This window comes from Prionailurus bengalensis, chromosome B3 (genome assembly GCF_016509475.1).
Source record: "Prionailurus bengalensis isolate Pbe53 chromosome B3, Fcat_Pben_1.1_paternal_pri, whole genome shotgun sequence".
In the NCBI taxonomy this organism is placed as follows: Eukaryota; Metazoa; Chordata; class Mammalia; order Carnivora; family Felidae; genus Prionailurus; species Prionailurus bengalensis.
In genome coordinates this window covers 39,897,742-39,911,416 of record NC_057355.1, presented here as the reverse complement: position 1 = coordinate 39,911,416, position 13,675 = coordinate 39,897,742, and the positions used below count along the sequence as shown (strand labels likewise).

General features: G+C 37.2%; 1 protein-coding gene across 3 annotated transcripts in view; it reads right to left on the bottom strand.

The window, feature by feature from the left end:
• The window catches only part of DPP8 (dipeptidyl peptidase 8), a 67,171-nt gene that overhangs the window by 25,477 nt on the left and 28,019 nt on the right, over window positions 1-13,675 (bottom strand). For all 3 annotated transcript variants that reach the window (XM_043555138.1, XM_043555139.1, XM_043555137.1), the window contains exons 7-12: window positions 8,826-8,936; window positions 7,083-7,211; window positions 6,028-6,089; window positions 3,964-4,064; window positions 3,112-3,289; window positions 1,997-2,156 (exon numbers count right to left, since the gene is read on the bottom strand). In XM_043555138.1, the coding sequence (XP_043411073.1) occupies window positions 1,997-2,156; window positions 3,112-3,289; window positions 3,964-4,064; window positions 6,028-6,089; window positions 7,083-7,211; window positions 8,826-8,936 (741 nt within the window). The remainder of the gene's footprint in view (window positions 1-1,996; window positions 2,157-3,111; window positions 3,290-3,963; window positions 4,065-6,027; window positions 6,090-7,082; window positions 7,212-8,825; window positions 8,937-13,675) is intronic.

Here is a 13,675-nt window from a genome sequence, read left to right as displayed (position 1 = left end):
TAGCCAAAATGTGGAAGGAACAAGTGTCTGTGGCTAGATTAATGGAAAACACAATGTGGTCTATACACACCACTGAATTTATTCAGCCTTAAAAAGGAAGGGCGTTCTCACATATGCTATGACATGGATGAGGACATTATGCGATGAGAAATAAGTCAGACATGAAAGGGCAAATACGGTATGATTCCACTTATATGAAGTATCTAGAGCAGTTAAAATCACAGAGACAGAAGGTAGTTGCCAGGGGCTGAGGGGAGGGAGCAATGAGCTGAGCTGTGTATTACTTGTTAGGCAGTTTCAGCTTTGGAAGATGAAAAAAGTTCTGGAGGCAGATGGTAGTTATGGTTGCGTGACAATATGAATATACTTAATGCCACTAAACAGTACCCTTAAATGGTTAAAATGGTAGATTCTGTTATGCACATTTTGCCACAATTTTAAAAAATGGCTATGTTGAGTCAATTAAGTTACAAAGGGCAGTTAAGCATATAACATTACCATAAAGTGCCTACTATTCCAAAACAAACTCTATTATTAAAGTAGAAAATTATAACTCCATTAAAACAAATAAACGGGAAAACTATTAGATAAGCCATTTCACTTTTTCTAGGCTTACATATCCATTCTGTATTACATTCCCCAGAAGGAAAACCATAGCTTTTTATTTATTTATTTTGAGAAAGAGCGTGAGTGGGGGAGGGGCAGAGAGAGACTCCAAAGCAGGCTGGCAGCGGGGTGTGAGGCTCAATCCCATGAACCAGGACTTCATGACCTGAGTCAAAATTGGAAGTTGGGTGCTTAACCAACTGAGCCACCAAGGCACCCCAAACCATCACTTTTGTTAAAAAATTTTTTTACTGTTTATTTATTTTTGAGAGAGGGAGAGAGAGACAGAGCACGAGCGGGGGGAGGGTCAGAGAGAGTGGGAGACACAGAATCCAAAGCAGGTTCCAGGCTCTGAGCTGTCAGCACGAAGCCTGATACGGGGAACCCACGAACGGTGAGATAATGACCTGAGTCAAAGTTGGACTTCGACACCCAAAACCATCACTTTTTAGAGAGAAATTACTTCAGCTGACACAATGTTTAGTTTCACTTTGGGCAATATAATTGTATCAATGTGAAGAGCTACAATCATATTGACTTCAGTGTAGATGCAGACAGTATTTTAAAAAATGAGTATGGAGGCAGGGCGCCTGGGTGGCTTAGTTGGTTAAACGTCCAACTTTGGCTCAGGTCATGATCTCACAGTTGTTGAGTTCTTGAGTTTGGTCCCTGCATCAGGCTCTCTGCTGTCAGTGCAGAGCCCACTTTGGATTCTCTGTCTCCCTCTCCACTTACTCTTTCTCTCTCTCTCTCAAAAATAAATATAAAAAAAAAAAAAAGGAAAAAAAAACTAGTATGTAAAAAACAAACCAAGAACAAACTAGTATATAAAAATATCTAATAACCAAATAACATTTTAACAGTAGCTTTTTAACATCTAAATATGACATGGGCTCACTTTAAACAAAAAAATTACAGTCAAAGCAAAAGTAAAAAGCAAAAATAAGTAATTCCATTCCCAGAGATTACCCACTATTAATATAAATATCCATCAAGAACTTTGTTCTGTGTTTTCACATGTGCATGTATTTATATTTGAGTTTAACTTCTGTATTATTTTTCATGTTATTTTTGAGAGAGGGCACGTAAGCAGGGGAGGGGCAGAGAGAGAGAGAGAGAGAGAGAGAGAGAGAGAGAATCTGAAGCAGACTCTGCGCTGTCAGCGCAAAGCCCGACATAGGGCTTGAACCCACGAACCGTGAGATTGTGACCTGAACCAAAGTTGGTCCCTCAGCTGACTGAGCCACCCAGGTGCCACACTTATGTATAAAATTTGATGAAGCAAGTACCGATGCTTACAAAGTATACAAAAGAGACATTACATTACCTTGCCCCTCCCACCTTCTGCCAACATATATATATATTTTTTAAATAAAAAAGGATTTCTTACTTGGGGCAGGCAGCCCACCACTGGATCGTTTATATTTGCTCTCCTTTAAAATGGATGTAATTTTGTATAAATGACGAAAACCTGTTTTGCATTCAGAGGCAAAAATAAATTCAATTTCATCTTCATGACTTTGGGGAAAAACATGAAAGATGTCATGGATCTGTAAAATGAATAGCTGAATTTACTACACACATTAATGAAAATACTGCACAAACAATTCAATTAAGTTAGAGAAAGAAGAATTGATAAATACATTCTGAAATATAAGCAACTGTCAGTGCTGGGGGTAATGTATATTTATGATATAGATTTTGCCTGGGCCCTTCAGATTTATCTCACTTTAGACATAGACTTCCTCCACTGAGAAATAAATGTTTCCAAAAGGTGAAAAAAGAAAAATACGACCAAAAGCTTTTCTCACTCACCATCTCTGTAATCCTTTGAAACTCGGCATGAGGTTTAATTATACAAATCTTATAGAATCTTATTATTCTTTTTTTTTTATTTTAAAGATTTTATTTGTTCATGTAATCGCTATACCCAACATGGGGATTGAACTCACAACCAGGAGATCAAAAGTCACATGCTCCACCAACTGAGCCAGCCAGGGGCCCCTTATTACTTACTCTAATTCAAAATCTTACTACTTTTCTTTTCCAAAGAGAAATATTTTAACAGTTGAAGGGTGAATCATATGAAGCCTGTATTCATCCAGGGAGTGATCTGGCTTTATTAATTTTGTATCTTGTTTAAATTTTTGCCACTAAATTGGAAAATTGGTAAATTTTAGTACAGTCTGCCAACTTAGAAGAGAAAGTCTTTTCCAGACCTCTACTGAAGTCCTCCTGAGAAGCACTCATGAGGCTGTTTTCAATACCTCATGTGTCCAGGAAAAGGGGAAATTCGTAGCCAAGGAGATGTCATTTCAATGACATCTACTTTCTATCTATAAGCCATTCCATTCTGGAACCATCATTCCAATTTGAAATGTTCAAACTTAGCAAATAACATTCATGGTTACTTGAATTTTAAAAATTCATTTTGATAGTTTGCTATAAAACTTCACTTGCTTTAGCATTCTGAGAAAATATTTAACCAAGTACAGGAAAACATACATTTATCCAGATGTCTGTTGTTTCTTCATAGATAATCAGTGGCGTCACAGAGTCAGGCACCGACTCGATGAGTCTCTGTCTTTCCATGGCATCATCTTCTACTGGGATAAATAATTCAGGTGAGATCAACACTATCTGTAGGCGAGTTTGGGAGCGATCTAGTAGAATGGACCAAGCACTATTTAAACAAACAAAACAAAAAAGCACCAAAAATAAAGCAGGCTCTCAGAAAATGAATATTCCCTTACTCTCTCCCCTGGTACCCATCAGTTATTTCTGTAATCACATTAAGGAATTGCTTTAAAAGATATTATCACCTACAAATGGCCAATTAGAAGTATTAGCTTACTCTATATTTATTTTTTAAAGTTAAGTTTGAATAAAGCTTTTTTTAAACTGGTTTTCTTTAAACTGCTAAAACCACAACTAGCCTGTGAAATTGTTTTCTCCCTTTAGTGTCACCAATTGCCAGCCTTGTGAAACTCCTGTTGTCTACCTTAGGAACTATATGCAACCATCTTCACATGAAACTCTACAAAAATTTTTGCTTAAATTATAAAAAAAAAAAAAAAAAAAGAACACACCCTTACATGTGAGTCCTAAAGTCATACAATTTAACCACAAAAAAACATTGAAATCATGAGTGGCTATGTAAGAGAGAGAATTGAAATGCAGTGCCCCTATGCTTATAGGAATAAAAAATCCACAAGGCCACTTAGCTCAGGAAAAATTCTCTGTGCAGAAATAACTACTCTGCAAATTTACATGTGAAGGCATCTCCAACTGAGGGGCAATTTCTAAAGTTCTGGATTCTAAATTATTTGTAAACAAGTGACAATTTAACATACGCACTATTTTCCCTCTGGAGTCCATCCAGCTCTGGCAATATATTCAACTCCTTCAAACAGAATCTCAAAAGGTTGAATCAGTTCCTTATCTATGACATCGATAATCTTTTAAAAAAGAAAAAAAAAAAGGATTCTAGTTACAGAAGACATAGATCAATAACCAGTTTACTAGTCTACTTAAATCATTATCTTTTTTTTTTTTAATGTTTATTTATTCTTGAGAGAGAGACAGACAGAAACACAGCATGAGTCGGGGAGGGGCAGAGAGAGAGGGAGACCCAGAATCTGAACCAGGCTCCAGGCTCTGAGCTGTAAGCACAGAGCCTGATGCAGGGCTCGAACTCACAAACTGTGAGATCGTGACGTGAGCCGAAGTCAGACTCTTAACCGACTGAGCCACCCAGACGCCCCTTAAATCATTATCTTTAACAGCATGACACTTTTTCAGACTTAAGTATTTAAACAGGCATGAGGGATATAGCAAAACTAGCGGTAAGTTGTGGGTTACCTACACTAGTGTACTCTTTATGTCTAACAAAGTTCTAAGAACGAGAATTAGCGCAGTCTAAAAGTCTTTTCCCATGAGTTTACATTGACAGAGCCCTTGCTAATAAGTGGTAACAACAAGTTTTAATCACTTTAGAGTCTAGTATCAAAGAAAAGTAATAGTTCCTAATTTCCTGTATTTTAGCCTAAAATAGGATTTGTGTAATGTATTAATAAAATGGCCCTGAGTAAGCAAATTTTTTCCTTTAAAAATCTAGCCAACACAAAAAGTAAGTTTTTTAAAAAAGGGCAAAGGATCTGAATAGATAGTTCTCCAACGAAGATACACAAATGGCCAACAGGCACATGAAAAGATGCTCAACATCATTAGCTATCAGGAAAATTTAAGTCAATATAACAGTGACATACAATTTCAAACTTACTAGGATGGCTGTAATCAATAAGACGAATAAAAGTGTTGATGAGGATGTGGAGAGATTGGAAACCTCACACAATGGGAATGTAAAATAGTGCAACTACTTGGGGCAAATAGTCTTGCAGTTCCTCAAAGGTTAAACATATAGCTATCGTGTGACTGAACAATTCTGTTTCTAGGTATCTAACCAAGAGAAGTGAAAAACATACACACACATTCATGGTAGCATTATTCCTAACAGTCAAAAGGTGGAAACAGCCTAAATGTCCATAACTGATGAGTAGATAAAGTGTTGGGGCACGTGGCTGGCTCAATTGGAAGAGTGTGCAACTCTCGACGTCAGGGTTCTGAGTCTGAGCTCCATGTTGAGTGTAGAGATTACATGCATACATACATACATAAAAACGTAAAGAAAAAAAGCAAGAAAGTGCTGATACATGGTGCAATACAGTGGAGCTTGAAGACAAAATGCTAAGCAAAAGAAACCAGACTAGATACTATATGATTCCATTTATATGAAGTATCCAGAATAGGCAAATCTACAGACAGAAAGTAGATATACTAGTGGTTACCCAGGGTTAAGGGATGTGGGAAGGTTGGAAGGTGATGATTAAGGGATGTGGGGTTTCTTTTTGGGGTGATGAAAATGTTGCACAATTCTGTGAATACGTTAAAAGCCATTTTAAACTTTAAATGAGTGAACTGAATCACACTTGAATTATATCTCAATAAAGCTATTAAAACAAAGTCTAGCAGAGAAGACTTTTTTAAGTAATCCTCTGGGCATTCAGCTTATAAGAATTTGACTATCCAAATGGAAAGCCCCAGTACAAGAGAAATGTGGGACATCTATCCAACACCCAAGGTAAATCACTAGTCAATACTGCTATTTTAAAAATATTGATCTGGAATTAACAATGGTAAAGAGGAAAAACTTTTGAAAGAGTGGTAAATATGTATATCCCCATATTCGTATCTTGAGAACCAGCAAAAAGTTTTCAAAGCAGAAAATTAGGTCAACCTGAAACTGATGGTCCACAAATGTCTCAGCAAATTAAACAAGTCCAAAAAATTAAAGAGTGAATCTAAGATATCTACTAGACTGACCAAAGGACACAAAAAGTCAACTCCACATTTTATACTTACCCTTCCTTCAGCATCAATCATTATTTCTGACATCTTAAAGGTGACTTTTGGATTTGCTGTGCCTTTAGAAAGAGATAGAAATGAACAGTAATGCAGATCCAAAATTATTCAAACAAATTTTGCCAGATCAATCCCCTTTACACTTTAAGTCAGGAACTTGGTAGAGTCAGGGCTTTATTGTATAAGAATCTCAGAACTCCATCTCAAATTCATAATTTTCACCATTGGTATATAAAAAAAAAAAAAGAGGTTAAAAACATCAAGAGTAGGTACGAAATAAAGAAAGGAAATGCTGTATCATTTTGTAAATTAAATACTATAAACGGGGTTGCCTGGGTGGCTCAGTTGGTTGAGCATCGCCTCTTGGTTTTGGCTCAGGTCATGATCTCATGGTTGGTGGGACAGAGCCCTGCGTTGGGCTCTGTACTGACTGCGTGGAGCCTGCTTGGGATTCTCTCCCCCTGCACTCTCGCCCCTCCCCTGCACTCTCTCTCTCAAAATAAATAAATAAACTTTAAAAAATTGCTATAAACAGCAAAATGGGAAAAAATTACTGATTTATTAAGAACATAATCCCTTAAAAATCTTTATTTCCTAGCAAAGACACCTTTTTATTCATTCCTTGAAGGAACCAACCAGCTTTGTGCACTTCCCAACCTTTGAAAAAAATTTAAAAAAGATCAGCCTGTAATTAAAAAATCTACTTCAGGGGCACCTGGGTGGCTCAGTTGGTTAGGTGGCCAACTCTTGATTGTGGCTCAAGTCATGATCTCGTGTTTCTTGAGTCCGAGCCCTGCACTGGGCTCCACACTGTTATAGTGTGGAGATTCTCTCTCTGTCCCCTCTCTCTGCTCTTCAGTGTGCACACTTTCCCTCAAAATAAATAAATAAACTTAAAAAATTTTTTTAATTTTTCTTCTGTGACACTTAATGAACAACCCACTTTTACTAAGTCTGTAAATGATCAATGTTGACCATACCTTTGGATGACTGCAGAATGAATCTTGTTTGGAAAGCAGAAATGAGTGAATATAAATGCCAATGGAATATAGTACCTGTTTTAGGATAACGGAATGAATCTGCCCTCCTTGTTTCCAACATAGGGGATGTAACATGAATAATTTCCACCTCAGATTCATCATTTTCTTCATACAAAATTCTAAGAATTTTGCTGCCACTGGGAGCTTAAAAGGAATTTAAATATTGTAAATTTAGAAGAACTGTTCCATAGAGTAATCATAACTGACCATTTCCTCTAGTAGTATATTTCCCATAGTGAAAAATAATTTATGTATAAAATATACTGCATTTTGTGTATGAAACGATCACTAGCCTTTGTACTAAGAAGGTGAATTATTGTTAAATCACTTTTGCTGGTTAAGGGTTACTCCTTTTGGAAGGCAAAACCTGAAGATACTTATGTACATATATATATATTTTTTAAATTTTAGGTAGGCTTCATGCCCAATGTGGGGCTTGAACTCATGACCCTGAGATCAAGTCACATGCTCTACAGGCTGGCACCCAGACTGCCAGCCAGGCACCCCTGTACATATACATCTTTAAACAGCAAAGGGGTGCCTCGGTGGTTCGGTTAAGCATCCTATTCTTGATCTCTGCTCAGGTCTTGATCTCAGGGTCGTGAGTTCAAGTCCCAAGTTGGGCTCCATGCTGGGTTCCATGCTAGGGGTGGAGCCTACTTTAAAAAATTAAAAAAATAAAAAAAAAAACAAAACAGCAGAAACACATTTGTGAAGGTCTTCAGTCCCTGCGTACCTTAAAATGCATTCCTTATTGAAAAGTGAATTACTTAATTATAACATTTCCTTTGATAAAATAGATGCAACTTAAAAAGTCTAGTTTTCTCTTAATAGTTACTCTAATTCATGTAAAATCTTGTTCTAACAAACACAATTATGGCAAACATTTTACATATTAAAATTAAATGTCCAAATCTAAGACATGGCTTAAAAATAAGTATTTTTAATAGTCCCTTAGAGAAGTGTTTAAAATACGAGCTGCTAGGATTCTCCTTCAGTGCAGCATGAGACTCTTGATCTTGGGGTTGTGAGTTCAAGCCCCACTTTGGGTGTAAAACTTACTTAAAAAAAAAAAAAAACAAAAGCTGGCTGCAAATAATTACTAGGTCATGAAATGTATTAATGGGTAATAACCAGCATTTAAAATGTATAATGAACAAAAAAAAACACAATATAAGAGTACCTTTCACATAAGGATAAATATTGCTCCATGAAATTTGTTTTCAGTTTTTGTATATAATACATATATGAATTGTTAGGCTAGAATGTAAAGCAAATTTCTAAGTGGATCAAGGACAAAAAAATCTGAAAGCCACTGCTTCACGAGCTCTGCTTCTCGGGCAGTAAACACTTGTGAATTCACCCAGAAAAAGGAGGAATTTGTGTCCTTTTTTCTGATCCATTCATACACTAATTTGGTCATATGCTCACGTAGACTCTCTAGTCAATCCTACATTTTTATAACAATGCATTCAGGTGTAGTATTTTTTATTTTTCCACCAATGTTGCCAGCAAGATCAGCTTCTAGAAGAAAAAGTGGTAAAGAGTTGAAGGACCTGAGGTACTGAACTGCAATGGAATTATTTTTATTAGAATTCATTATGGTGGGATATAGCCTGTATATTTTAAATAACTACTGGTAGGATCCAATTTTCAAGACTTCACAAGCTACTATTTAGGACTCAGAATCTATGCACTTAACTAACTGGGAGTTAAATCTCATAATACTTTGATTTATAATATTTTGAACTCCCTTACTTGTTTCAGCTTCTGGACACCACCAGTAGCCAGAGTATCTATCAAATTCTTCTTGAAGAACAAAGGTAGCAACTCCAGCTGATCTGGGATCTTCTTCCATGTTGGCTAGCTCTAGACAAACATAAAAGACAAAATCACCACAGGAAATTCTCTATCTTTTCATAGATACTAAGCACAATGATTTAGTTTATTGTGAAATGCAGCTGTAGTACAGTGGTGAACTCTGGAACTAAATGGACTGGATTTAAATCTGAGCTCCATCATTTACTAACTGACTGACCTTGGATAAATCACCCAATCTCATTCACCACAGTGTCCCATTTGTAAATGGGGTTGTTAGAATTAAATGAGTTAATTCACATAAAGCACTTAGAACAAAGCCTGAGCCAGAACATAAATGTTGGTTATTTCCCCATTTAGCTGGGGTCATAGGAAACAAGAATACATGTAGAGTGTCACAGTGATTTGTATCTTCTACACAGAAAAGTCCAACTTTAGACCTAGAATGGCTCCTACAGATCAGGTAATTCATCACTCTTCCTCCCCTTCTTCCATTCAACCAGAACATCTCAGCTTTCATCTGCTTTACACTTTCCAGCAAATAGTTTACAGCATATAATTTGAAGGGAACTCCTGCTTTAAAACTAAACCCCCCAGTGGGGTGCCTGGGTGGCTCAGTTGGGTAAGCATGCAACTTTGGCTCAGGTCATGATCTTGTAGTCCGTGAGTCTGAGCCCCACATTGGACTCTTTGCTATCAGCATAGAGCCTGCTTTGGATCCTTTGTTTCCCTCTCTCTCTGCCCCTCCCCCACTGGTTCAATAAATAAATAAATAAAACCTCCCCAAACCATGAAGCCATAATTTTTAAAGATTTCATGACATGGAGAAATGTTTACAAGGTAATTGAATTTTAAAAAGCCATATTACTAAATGGCATGTACACTATAATTTCATTTTAAAAATGTTAAACATATATTTATTTTTATTTATTTGAGAGAGAAAGAGAGAGAGAAAGAACCTCAAGCAGACTCCATGCTCAGTGTGGAGCCCAACACAGGGCTTGATCCCATGACCTGAGTTGAAATCAAGAGTTGGACTGAGCCGACTGAGCCACCCAGGCACTCCCCAACACTTTATTTCTTAATTTTTTTAAATGTTTATTCATTTTTGAGACAGAGAGAGACAAAGCATGAGCAGGGGAGGGGCAGAGAGAGAGAGGAAGACACAGAATCTGAAGCAGGCTTCAGGCTCTGAGCTGTCAGCACAGAGCCTGATGCAGGGTTCAAACTCATGAACCATGAGATCGTGACCTGAGCCGAAGTCGGATGCTTAAACCAACTGAGCCACCCAGGCACCCCATCCCCAATATTTTAAAATGCTTGTTTCCGGGTAGTTGAACATTTGACTCTTGATTTCGGCTCAGGTCATGATCCCAGGGTGGCAGGATAGAGCCCCTTGTCGGTCTCTGCACTGGGCGTAGAGCCTGCTTGAGATTCTCTCTTTCTCTCCCCATCTGCCCCTCTCCCCAGCCTGCGCTCTCTCTCTAAAAAAAAAAAAAAAAATGTTGGGGATATAAATCAAAATGTGGTTCTCTCCAAGTAATGAGACAGACTATGGACAAGCATTTTTTAAATTGCTTTATAATTTACAAAATCTTAGGTATATATATTTGTGATAAGTGTATACACTTGTGTAACCACACCTCATCAAGACAGAATATTTCCAACACCTAGAATGTATTTTCATGTCTCTTCTCAGTCAATGCCCATTATCACCCCAGAAGCAACCAATGATCTGATTTCTATCATCATAGGTTAGTTCTGCATATTCTAAAATATCACATAAGTGAACTCATACTTTGCTTTTTGAAATTCATCAATGTTGTTACACATATCAATAATTCACTTCTGTTAATTGCTGGGTAGTATTCCATAGTATATCACAGTTCCTTTATCCATTCACCTGTTAATGGGTTATCTGGGCTACTTCTAGTTATTGGCAACTATGAATAAAGATGTTAATCTTTCTTGTATAGGGATCTTTGTGGGTGTATGCTTTCATTTCTCTTGAATCAGGACCCAGGAGTGGAATGCCTGGGTAGTATGGTAAGTGTTCATAAGAAACTGCCACAGTTTTCCAAAGTACTTGTATTATTTTATATTCTTACTAGCAATGGATGAAAGTTCCTTTCTAGTATTTGTGTTCAGAATTAATCTTTTTCACTTTAGCCAGTCTAATAAGTGTATGGTAATACCTCATAGTGATTTCAATATTATAAACCAGTTTCAATGTATTTTTTTTGCTTATCTGTATTTTCTATATATTGTCTGAAACAAATATGCAAAATGAACCCATAATCCACTACCCAAAAATTTGAGTCCAGAAGTGTTTGGAACTCAGAATTTGGGTGATTTTTCATATATATTATATATATCTACCATAAAATTATATAACATCTCCAGCAGGGGAATCAAATACCCTGTAACTGAATACACCAATATTCCTACAGCAAACTTATGAATAGACACACTAAGTAGGATTAAGATTATAAATATCCTCAGGTCAGTTCAGGTCAGATTTTGCCACCAAATGAGTTTTAGCACCAAGCCAGTGAAAAGTAAGCTCAGTTTTTAAGAGTTTTTTGAATTTTGGAGTGAATGATATAGCCAAAACCAGTGTTCAGTTTTCCTGGATCTTTAAACTACCCCAAAGGTGTATCCACGCTACTGTTTCACATTTTGTTCCCTTTAGATGTGAGAACAGGTACCACTCATTTTTATCTCCCTTTCACTGACTACAGACCTCAATTATTAAGAGTTATTTATTAAATGAATAAAAGCTATCGCTTTGTTCATCTGATACATCATTTCATAGTAGAGGCTGGTAATGTATTACTTTAACATTCCTTTATCATACCAGGCAGAAAATAAACACATGCACTTGCTCATTGACTAAACTCACCTACAAGCAGACTTTCACTTGGAAACTTATTGTGAATAAGAGGAGTAAGAGTGAAGACACTTACTTTGTATTTACTTTTCTATTTAAACTAACACACTGCACTTACCATGTATCAGACACCATCCTAAGCACTTCACAAATATTAACTCATTAAAACCTCCTAACAGCAGGGGCGCCTGAGTGGCTCAGTCGGTTGGGCGGCCGATTTCGGCTCAGGTCATGATCTCACGGTCCGTGAGTTCGAGCCCCGCATCGGGCTCCAGCTCAGAGCCTGGAGCCTGCTTCAGATTCTGTGTCTCCCTCTCTCTCTGACCCTCCCCTGTTCATGCTCTGTCTCTCTCTGTCTCAAAAATAAATAAACATTAAAAAAATTAAAAAAAAAAAAAAAAAAAAAAAAACCTCCTAACAGCACTATAATGACCTGCCTTTTTAGATATGGAAACTGAGAGGTTAAATAACTTACTCAAGGTCACAGAACTAAAAACTGGTAGATCTGGAACTCAAACTCAGCTCTCTGGTTCTAGACTATATCTTTAACTAGTACACTAATCTTGAAAATGATAAACATATCACAACCTACATGCACAGAAAGGAAAAATAATAAAAACAATACTATAGCATCACACAGGGCTCCGGTGCTCTCTACTTTACATTCTGTCAATCCTCACCATAATCCTGTGTGGAAAACAATTCTACAGAAGAAAAAATAGACTTAAAAAATTCCTTAATTCTATCAGTTACTGTCAGAACTTTGTAATCCCAGACTCAAGTACAATAACTAGTATGTAGTGAGTGTTCAATGTCTGTTGAAAGCATGAACAAATGGCTAGGATTTCCAACCCAGATTTACGAATCACCGACCTAATCCTTCCATTGCCACTAGCAGCTGTTCTGATTCCCGGACTCCAAATGGAGACCCATGAAACACCAAAACATGTACTTTTCACTTAAAAACTTCCCTACTCCACCCCCTTTTAACTGATGTTCTAGTTTTAGATCACTAAACCTAGATCATTTCAACAGTCAACTTTTGGTGTTCCTGTCTCTAGTCCTGTGCTTTTCAAATATAACTTTCACAAAGTATCCAAAACAATTTATCTATCATATGACTCTGCCCATACCACCCAATTGATAAAAATGTTTCAGTGGATGCCCATATCATTCTAGAGACCCTGTCGATTTACACGAGATACAGGTTACCCCTGTCTTGGCTCTTTTTATCTGCCAGCCTTACTTTTCCCTTCTTCTTGACTCATACCTTACACTTTAGGAACCATCAGATTGCTTTAACTCCTCACAAACATCACTTTCTGCATCAAGACCTTTCTCATGTGGTCCCCTCACCTGGAGTGTACAGGCTAATGTGTACTCGTATCTAAGATGAGTTTAGGTGCCAGTTAGGTGTCGTCTCTTCTGGGAAGCCCTTCCTGAACACCACCCTCACTGATGCTCTTATAACACCCTATGTTTGCTTATCACTGTTTTATCATTCATGTAGTTTCCTTGAGGGCCTGGGTTATGTCTTATTCAACTCTGTATTCTTAGTTCCTGCCGCATTACCTGGCACACAGGAACTTAATGTATTTTTCTTGACTGAATAGTTAGAACAGGTTTCTTGACTCCTAATTCAGTGTTCTTTCTACCAATGTAAATTGTTCAGGAAAAGGCTTCTTCTATAACACTGATTATCCTAATAATGAAAAAAATATTTGTTGTCAATACACTATTGTATTCTAAAATAATTTATTAAGAAAGATGCCCAGGGACGCCTGGGTGGCTCAGTTAAGCATCCAACTCGATTTCAGCTCAGGTCATGATCTCATGGTTCATGAGTTCAAGCCCCATGTCAGGCTCCACACTGACAGTGCAAAGCCTCCCTGGGATTCTG